This window comes from Mus pahari, chromosome 10 (genome assembly GCF_900095145.1).
Source record: "Mus pahari chromosome 10, PAHARI_EIJ_v1.1, whole genome shotgun sequence".
NCBI lineage: Eukaryota > Metazoa > Chordata > Mammalia > Rodentia > Muridae > Mus > Mus pahari.
Window position 1 is genome coordinate 74283339 of NC_034599.1, and position 10074 is coordinate 74293412.

The 10074-nt window shown below is 39.5% G+C and overlaps 1 protein-coding gene across 3 annotated transcripts in view; it reads right to left on the bottom strand.

The window, feature by feature from the left end:
• Col12a1 (collagen type XII alpha 1 chain) overlaps nt 1-10074 on the bottom strand; it is a 121880-nt gene that overhangs the window by 86467 nt on the left and 25339 nt on the right. For 2 of the 3 annotated variants that reach the window (XM_021207140.2, XM_021207141.1), the window contains exons 12-13: nt 8189-8461; nt 7432-7704 (exon numbers count right to left, since the gene is read on the bottom strand). The exons of the other annotated variant lie outside the window; for it this stretch is intronic. In XM_021207140.2, the coding sequence (XP_021062799.1) occupies nt 7432-7704; nt 8189-8461 (546 nt within the window). The remainder of the gene's footprint in view (nt 1-7431; nt 7705-8188; nt 8462-10074) is intronic. 3 annotated transcript variants of the gene reach the window in all.

The window sequence follows — 10074 nt, forward strand, 5'->3', positions numbered from 1 at the left end:
ACAAATTGATGGAAGAAAACTCCAGGGTGAAGGATTCCTAACTATCAGCCTTGTCTGGGTCCCCGTTTCCATTGCAGAGTCCTCTAGGCCAGGGCTGACATCCTAATTTGAAAAAAATACATGTTTTAAAATTCCTTCCAAAGAGAAAACTATGCCTAAATGTCAATATTTTATAGCATTTCAGTGTGATTTAGGGCATAGCCCGCTAGTCACAAAGGTCTTCAAGTTCTTACCAGGTCTTACTTCCTTTTTGTCTAGTTTTAATAGTCTCAGTTTTGTTATATGAAGTATAGTTAAGACAATTGTACACCACTTGCAAACCTAAACTCCCACAAATGCTCTCTGAAGAGACTTTTACTTGCATATTCAATTCAAAAGAGTAAAAATACAAACTTTCAACATAGCTTAACTCTAATGAAACTAAAAATCACCAGTACTTTGGAAAACTTAAAAGTGATTCGTCATTGAAATAAAGTACACCACTTATTCTACCTAATCAGAACTATCTGCATATACATGTACTATTATATGTACTAATGTACATTATACATATACTATTAAATAAAAATATAGAAACTTCAACTTGATAATAGGCACAGATGATTTCTAATAAAACCCTCACTTACCATATTTTAAATGTAATATAAATATACTGGTCACTTTATATTGGCTGCTTTCACTAGAGTTTATGCCACACTGTGACATAAATATAGAACTATCTGCCTCCTGAACATACATTATGCTAGCAATTGTTTTACATCGCTGTAAATGATAGTGTACATACTAGATTTTTGAAAGCTGTTGTTTTCTCAACTCAGAGTGAGAAATTAACATTTTAGAACTACTTATAAACAATTAAGCATCCACCAAATGTAAAGATAATGACTAACAACAACAGCAAAGTTCGTGCAAACACTCCTCATACATGCTAGATGTTAGAGGGAAAGATAGAGAAGCTGGAATGCACACCAGCCCCTAATGGGAACCTCGTATTCCATTATAAATAACTTTAAAAGTCGACAGGACTTCTCATCTCTAGAAGGAAATTATCTGTGTATTTCACTGAGCCCCAAAACATTTATTTTCAAGAACATAGTGACTTTTTTCCTCTATAGGAGAAGTATTTGCTGCTTGCGTGGGAATAACCCTATATTTTCTTGCAAATTATGAAAGTGCATCTTCAAATCACTAGCTTCTTGGCTGGGTTTGGTTGTTGGTTGTTTTCTATTTGTTTTGGTGACAGATTTCCCACAGCTCCATTAAGTTTCAAGTCTGCAATACACTCTTCCTTTGCTGACTGCAGATCATTTTTCCACATGTGCCTTCGCTTCTGAATCTCTTAGCCTGCAGTCAGAAGGGCTAACAGAAAATGAGCCCACTTGATAGCCACTTTGTACTTAAACAAGCTAGTTAATGTATTAATGCTATCCCCCAAACATACAAAAATAGCTTAAAATATGGGAATTTTCTTCCAAATTAATACCACAGTAATCACCAACTTCTACTTTTCCTCAGGGCTGTTTTTTAGTCTATTTTTCTCCCCCACTTTCTACAGCACTGAACTTGTAGCATTGTTTGTTTCCATGACAACAGGCGTCAATCTCCCAAACACACGCAAATGATTTCACTATGAGAAAAAATAACAGGAAGAGAATTGTGGTTGAGGCAAAAATATATTCACAGAGATGTTTCTGTGTTTAAAACAAAAAAAGATTCCAGTTCACTAGACATGTCTTCCCATGGGCTCACTCAAAAGACCAGTAAAGCTAGAACAAAATGCTAGCAAAATCACAGTAAAGATCTTTCAAGTGCATTAATGACATGAAATTAATTTGCAAAAACCTCTTTAAGATACAAATGAAGTAGCAACTAAACAGTGTTTTCATTCTCACTGAAAGCACACCAACAATGACTGAAATGGCCTCAGAGAAGATTTTTTGGTTTGGTTTTTCAAGACAGGGTTCTCTGTATAGCCCTGGCTGTAGACCAGGCTGGCCTCAAACTCAAAAATCCGCCTGCCTCTGCCTCCCAGGTGCTGGGATTAAAGGCGTGCGCCAGTTTCTTCTATCAGTCAGGAGGATCAATGTTAAGTTTTTCCTCTTTTCAGGCATACTGACTGCTGCTTTGTCTACAAAGTAAGAAGCCATGTACTCTAACGAAACACAAGATACCTTGTAACACATGGATTTTTTGAGAAAAAGATATTCCACGATGAGAGTGTTTTATCAGACCTACAACCTACAAAGATTTTTGTTTGTTTGTTTTTAAATAAAATCTTGGTTTGATCAATCATCAGATTGCCAAAAATTGAAGAAACTATATAGGAAACTGGTAGTGAAACAGGTGGGATGCTGGCCGGCACGCAGCTAGTGGTGAAGTTAAGTGTGCAGCGGGCTGAGTGTGTCAGCAGCAAGCTGTGTCACTTCCTAGTGCCTTGGCAATAAAACATGGTGTACATAGAAATGCTTTGAGAGGCAAAGCTCATCTCTGCTCAAGTCAGAAGGCATGAGACTGTGTCTAAATACTAACAGTCCCTAAATCTGTCCTGAGACTCATGCCTCTATGGCTGTTTACTCTTATATCTTTCCTCCACACATGCCCGACTCTCCTTCTATTCCCCCTCTCATTCCTCCCCCAGGTTCTTTCTGCTGCTGCTGCTATGGAGCTGTTTGTTCAGAAGACACATGTGGCCAGAGGGGCAGTGAACGTTCACTCCAGCTTTTGTCTAGAATAACAGCTCCTAGAAAAGGAGGAATTTGTGATAGGCCAAACTGGTCAAATTGTAGGTCATGATGCAGATGTCTGAGACTGTGTGGCGATCTCTCTATCGTATGGTTATAGCATCACGCACATCAAATCAAAGTCCCTTCAAGACTGACCCTCGGAGAGCTGGGAAGTTGATTTAGCTTATCGTCACGCGCTTTCCATGTCATAAAATGTGGTTCGGGATGCCTCCCTCCCTTCTCTCTGCCCTATCGCGTCCCAGAAGAAAATGGCTCTCAACATGTTTGCTTTTAAAGACTCAGGGACCCTCGTATGGAATTTAGTCAAAAATGTCATCTAGGGAGGCCTTTGCTTGTTTAATATACTTCTACTTTCTGCCTCAAAAAAAGTCCCAGTTATCAGTTCCCTGCCAGATAATAGTTTGGTTAGGCTAGGCTTGAGCCGGGTGTCCGTCCACTTTTAGAATACGTAAGAGGAGAGAGAAGAGAAAAGGTAAGCAAGAAGTCAGAGTCTGCTCTCCAGACACAGTACCAGGGGCAGTGAACAGATCCCAGCAGGCTCTGTTCCTTCATCACTACCTTGCTGGGTCGAGGCCCACGTGTACTGTAATGGTTACTCCCTCCCTTCTGTGAGCTCCTCAGATGTTTGCATTATGATCCTGAGGCTTGCGCCTGGTTTTTCCTAAGTGAATGTCTCTCAATAATGTTTAAATCTCATAGTGCTCACTTTCTCCTGCTCTGAACTACATTTTCCACATTCCATTTATCTCTGGAATCGACTCTACTGCCTTTGTTTCAATGTATCTTCCTAGTGCCATCACTTCTCTTCCTTCAATTCCATCTCAGTAGTGTGCCTGTAAAGTCTTCCTGGGGCCAGTGTAAGTACAAGGAATAGGAGTGTGTTTCTTTCATGGAGTTAAAGATATAAGGCTCAATCGGCATTTGAAATCTTGGTATTCAGCCAAATGACTGAGAATAAGTGACCTTTGAGTAGTTGGTCCTGAATAAAGCATACTAGCATCCAAGGCTTAGTGAACATTGCAGCAGAGAGGTGGAAAGAGTGCAAGTGGGGAGGATGGGGAAGACTGGGGAACGCCATCTTTTGGACATGATATGGCCATTGTAGTCATGAGCTAGCAACAGCTATGGCAACCTGCATAGCATGCACAAAGTCAAGCCAGTTGATATTTCAACACAGAAAGAGGAGAGGTCCATGAGGCCCCACCCCTAGCTAAGAAGCCATCGGTTGTTATTGACAACTGGGGGAGGCAGATTCATGTTTCCTAGGCATGGGCAGATTGTCTATGCTCAGGCCGATAGTCCGAAGCCCATATGCATTCGAGTGGCACTGAGTGGACTCCAGGAGGTTATACCTTGTAATGAAGACAAGAAGGGAGGAGGAGGATGCACTCAGTGTGGGAGGCAAAATGTTCACCGCCAATAGAAGGAGAGTTAGGGATAGATTAATTAAGATACATTGTATACATGTACGAAATTATTTAAAAAAACAAATTAAGAACATTCTTAAAAACAATTTTGATGTCCTTCATTTATGTTCTGACTGTAAATCATGTGTGTGTATGTGTGTGTGTGTGTTTGCATGCATGTGCGTGTGCATGTGTGTGTCATGTCTGTTTGCATCATCTCATTGCTGATGCTGTGAAAGTTAGCAGACAGGTGTATTTCTCATGATCTGAACATCCACAAAGAGTTGAATTATACAATTTTTTCCACATGCTACGCCAAAGAACTAACGTCTCATTTAAGTAACTTTCCTATGTTCCCTCAGTGCTTTTCCATTCGCCTTCCGAAAAGGAAATGAGCATCCAATTCAAACATAATTAAAATATAAATTAGCCGACGATGATAACTGAGGAATGAATCACCCGGTACTGAAGCTGTGTTTCATCTTATAGACTGCTCCAACCAGCCTTCACTGAACGTCACACGGCACTTTCAGAAATAGACATCCAGTTGAAAATGTAATGTAAATGCTCCTCTAAATCAATGTGTCTTTTCCGTTAGCGCTCAGCTCAGAAGGCATCCAACTTTCCACAGCAGGCTGCAAAAGACCTGCTCCTGGATAACGCGTGTGGAAACAGAAACAGAACCACCACTCCAGAGGACAAAGTTCACTGTCGGCAACTCAATTCAGCTACTTAAAGGCAGAAGCAGTTTGTAAATACCTAACAACTAAATTGAAGTTCAGTTTCAGAACTGCCCGAGTAGACATCTCTCTTCCCTATTTATTGACTCTCCAAGTCTGACTTAGCTTTATTCCTCTGGCAAGCAGTTAAGCCACAGAAAAGAACCTGGATTGGCATTCCATGATCATGACAAAGTTCCCTGGCAATGTCAGAATGCTTATACCCCACAATGTATGATTTTTTTTTTAATTATGAGACAGCAGTAAATCTAAGAAAACAGAGAGGCCTTGTTTAATCCACCTTGGAGAAGCCCATGCTATTGTGCAGAAGGCAGAATCCCCACACTGTGCTGAAAACCTCACTGTAACAAAATGTCAGCTGAGTCAACTCGGTTTGATCTGTAGGAAGCCATTCATGGGTCAGGCACTAGCAGGTTGCTACAGCAACTGAAACAAAGGAAGTCCTGAAAAGGCATGGTTTCCATAGCCAGAAAATACTCAAAATTCAAAAACAGAACTGTATTATTCCCAAACTGATGTTTTCATTCATTTGTGGTGAATCTCTGAATCAAAGATAAGCACTATTCATGTAGACTTATCAAAGTAGGTTCCCTACCCGCTCAAGTCCCAGCAGTGACTGGGAAGGTTTCTATCCAGACTTAGAGTGCATTTGCATGCATGCACAGCAGCGTTTTAGTAATTGCATAAAGCCTATCTACTCTAATGACAACAACGGAGGCTGGGGACAATATAAATCAAACTTAATGGCTTCTGCTCAGATTCCTCTGAAGTTTGGATCTGAAATAGTAATAAACTCTGCCTTTGTGATTCTATCACACAACAGTCCTAAACCAACCATGAACTGCCCTGGTGCCAATGCTAATAAATCTCTCTTCCAGAGACAGGGGAATTTTCAGATCATCGGCTGCATTTCAAAAGGAAAAAGTCCTAGGAAACAAATTCAGGTTAGAGACCGTTGCAAACCATGCGAAGTATTCTAAAAAGGGAAAGGCAGAACTTTCATTCTTTGAATTGAAAGCCACGTGTTCTCAAGGTAATCCTCAAATTTTTCTTCAACCTACAGAAGCGCTTGCTGGGTGACTCCAGCCCCTGGATAGAAGACACATTCCTTCAAGGGCTGCACTTACCACCGCCTCTCCCAGGAGAAAACCAGATTAGAAAACCAGCAGCCTTCAGAAGCATTTGCCTGGCTCTACTCCGGGCTTTCCACTCCCCACATTCGCCATCATATCCTATTCCTGTATATGGTATGTGAATTTGGCTGAGTTGATATAATAAAATGAAATGGAATAAGCAGGGGCAAAAAAAAAAAATCTATTCTTTTAATTTAGCCACAGCTACACTTCCACAGAGTCATCAAGCTTACCACACATAATGCAATGGAATAACTATGTTCATAAAACAGGAGGATAGCACTTTTGTAATCTTCAGGATAGGCCAAGGCCTCTAATATAAAGAAGTCTTCGATCAACACAATTCAGTTTCACATCACTATATTTTTAAGTTAGTTCACTAACTATTTTGCTTTCTCCCTTCTTCTCAAGAAATAAGAAACTGCCTTTTTTTTTTTTCTTCCTGTGCATCTTCCTCAGAAAGAACTTCTGGTCAAATACATGCAAATGTGTATGTGCTGACACTCATACATGATGATAATTTGGAAATCGTCCTATGCCACTTGTAGAAAATCATAAACTTATAAACAACTACGCTACCCATTTGACATAAAATAGATAAATAAATGGATAAATAACAAGCCAAAAAGACTGTTTTAAAAGTGCATTTTGCTATGCGAGATTTTTAGGACATTATTCTTGGTGAAAAATAATTTTTCAAATCAAGAAGGATGGGTGATGAAACACCATTTCCTAGACTGGATTCAACTATTGTAAATACCAACTGGTGTTACCTGCACTAGTCCCACACAAGACTGGCCCCATCAACATCACTCAGGGAAGGGGGAGAGCCTCCAAACAGGTGTTGTCACTGATGGTTACAGCATCTACAACATCCTCCAAGCTCCTTGATCCAACTAACGTTGGGTACTTTTGCCCAACTCCACTGGTTTTTTGCACTCGTGATATACTTCAGATTAACTCTCTCACCATCATTTCACATAAGCAATGTAAAATATGATTAAAATAATATAAACATAAGAGCCTATGGTGTCATCTCATATTCTTTAAGCAGTTGTGAATGTTTTATGAAAAAGACGATGAGAGTCAGAGATTGGCCCCCATGTGGACCTGGAGAGTAGAGCCATGCATGACCTTGAGACCTCTGAAGGCTCCTCAAGTTTACATGTTCCCCAAGATCCACTCCCTTGAATATTTCCCACTTTATTCACTGCAGCATCCCATGGTCTTGCCCCAGTTGCTTGCACTACAACAGGCTGATTTACAGCCTTGATTTTTAATACACGTTCTTTTTAAGAAAAAAAGCAGGTCACATAGTCCAGATTTCATTCTCTAAAAACACTTCCAGCTTCTTCATGCAAAATCACACACAGCCTTAATATTCACCAGAACTTGGGACATTAATTACCTTCAAGTGTTGATCCTTTTCCAGAAAGGGCCTCGCCAGCCCCAGATGCATACAGTGCTGTCACAGATAAGTCATACTGTGTCCCTTCCTTCAATTTCCTCAACATGGTGGTGGTTGTATCCCCTCTCACAGTGACCTCCTGAGTTTCACCTCCTGCTGCTGGGGTGTATGTGACAAGATACTGCTTCACTTTTCCTGGTGCCCTACTCCAAGACAACTTCAGCGTTGATGTCGTAGCATCAGAAACTCTTAGGTCTCTTGGATTCCCTCTAACTTTATTAAAAAGAAAAAAAAAAAAGACTGTGTCAAAGGGCATTATTTAGTAAATATGACTTGAAAATACCCATTTTTTCATATGTGTGTCATATCAAATTTACCTCCTATGTAATGATTCTATGGCAATATAAACCACTGCCTAGCTAAATATTTAAGCATTACTGAATAGGATCCTAAATGATAGTGAATAATGAGCAAACATCTAGTTACTTTTCTAAGTTTACACAAATTAAAATCTTCCATAGAAGCCAGACATAATAGCAATGTCCTGCAATGCCCACACTAAGAAGGGTAAGATAGAAAATTCTTAAGTTTGAGGATAGCCTGGGGTACATAAGAGTATTCTGTCTTGGGGGGCGAAAATCTTTTGTGTAATATCTGGCCACAGAATCTTCCACATAAAATAGTTTCCCTAAAGCTTTCCTACAACTGGAACACGGTAATGTGCTTTGTTTCCATGCACGTGGCATATCTTCTCTACCTTCTTCGGTGGCTGCATTTCCTGTCAGTGGAGACCCAGGTCCCGAGGAATATTCAGCAATCACAGATATTTCATATCTTGTGTCTGGCGTCAGGTTCTCCAGTGTTTTCCTCCTCTGATTGGCTGGGGTGCTAACTTCTTTGCTTTCTCCACCAGAAACTGGTCTGTATCTAATCCGATACCTCAAGACTCTCCCTGGTGCTTGGGACCAGGTAAGTTTAAAACTGTCCGTAGTCTCATCTGTCACCTTCAGGTTTCGTGGAACTCCTTTTACTGAAATTTAAAAATACATCAGTTTTTTTAAAAGCTATCTAATTTTATGTGAGTACAAAAAGTAGTCTTTGAACATTAATTATAAGATTTTTCTAACTGAATTCCATGTCCAGTTTTGTTTGCAAACATGCTACTTACAACATTTATTTAGCCAGACCTTAATACATCCTGAAAACATCCTACAAGTAATTTCTTATTTGTATGGTCATTTAACATGGTCATTTAACATAGAGGAAAAACTAGAATATATATATATATATATATATATATATATATATATATATAAAGAAGTATATGACAAGAACTTAATGAATGTCACTAACTATAAATCTTGAAGTTGAATTGCACTGTGGGTAACACAAATTTAGGATCATCAATGAAATTTTCAAGGAAGAGCCCAAAGGAGGACAGCATTAGACTTTATGTTTGGAAAACATGCTCGAGAAGGAAGATTGTCCATATGGACAGCACACTCAATAAAGGTGAACTCATTCTCAATTCACTGGAGTGATGCTGTAGTGGAATGTGGTTGTATGCAGGTGACAAGCAGAATTAGAAATTTACATAAAATTTCAACACATCGTGGAACTGGAGAGATGGCTGTGTGATGGAAAGTAGAGCTGCTCTTCCAGAGAACCTAGGTTGGTTCCCACCACCCTCACTGCAGCTCACAACCCGCTATTGCTCCCAATTTTAAGATTATTAGACACCCTCTTCCAGCCTCTGAGGGCATGGCAAACACATAAAACTAAAATAAATAGATCAAAATTTTTAAAGAAAATTTCAACACACCAATAGATCACTCTAGATAGAAAATAAAGGAAAATAAAATAAATCCAGCAATAAGCAAAATATTTGGAGAGAGTGATGATGTAAACCTTAATCACAGCACTGAGAAGGCAGAGGCAGGTAGATCTCTGTTAGCTAAAGGCCAGCTTGTCTACACGACCAGTTGCAGACCTGCCAGGGCTAAATAGTAAGACCCTGATACCCTCACAAGAAAGAAAGAAAGAAAGAAAGAAAGAAAGAAAGAAAGAAAGAAAGAAAGAAAGAAAGAAAGAAAGAAAGAGAAAGAGAAAGAGAAAGAGAAAGAAAGAAAGAAAGAGAAAGACCAAAGAAAGAGAAGAAAGAACGTTGTATTTGGCAACCATTATCCGTGACTCATTGTGTCAAGAAAAAAGACCGAATTAGTCAAAACAAATGAAGCAGAATGACTAATGGCTGTGAATCCTGGCCCTAAAGCTTAATGGATGTATAATTTAAGCCACAGATTGTTCAGCAGTTAAACATAACTACTTATTAGACTATTGAAGTACCTAAATAAGATAATCCATGAGAAGCATTTAGTATAGCATATGACACCTAGTAAGAACTCAAAAGGCACCAGCTTAATTAAGATATTAAATGTTAAAACTTGACTATTTACAAAAGAAACTTTAGATGCTGCAGTTTCATGAGAAACAGTAGAGCTGTCAATCATCAAGCTCTTCTGCATTGGCCCAATGTCTAAACAGTTGAGTATTTGTGAACACATTGGCTTCAACTCAAAATTCTTCCTCCCCCCTTCCCCCTTTCTCTCCTCCTCCTCCTCCTCCTCCTCCTCCTCCTCCTCC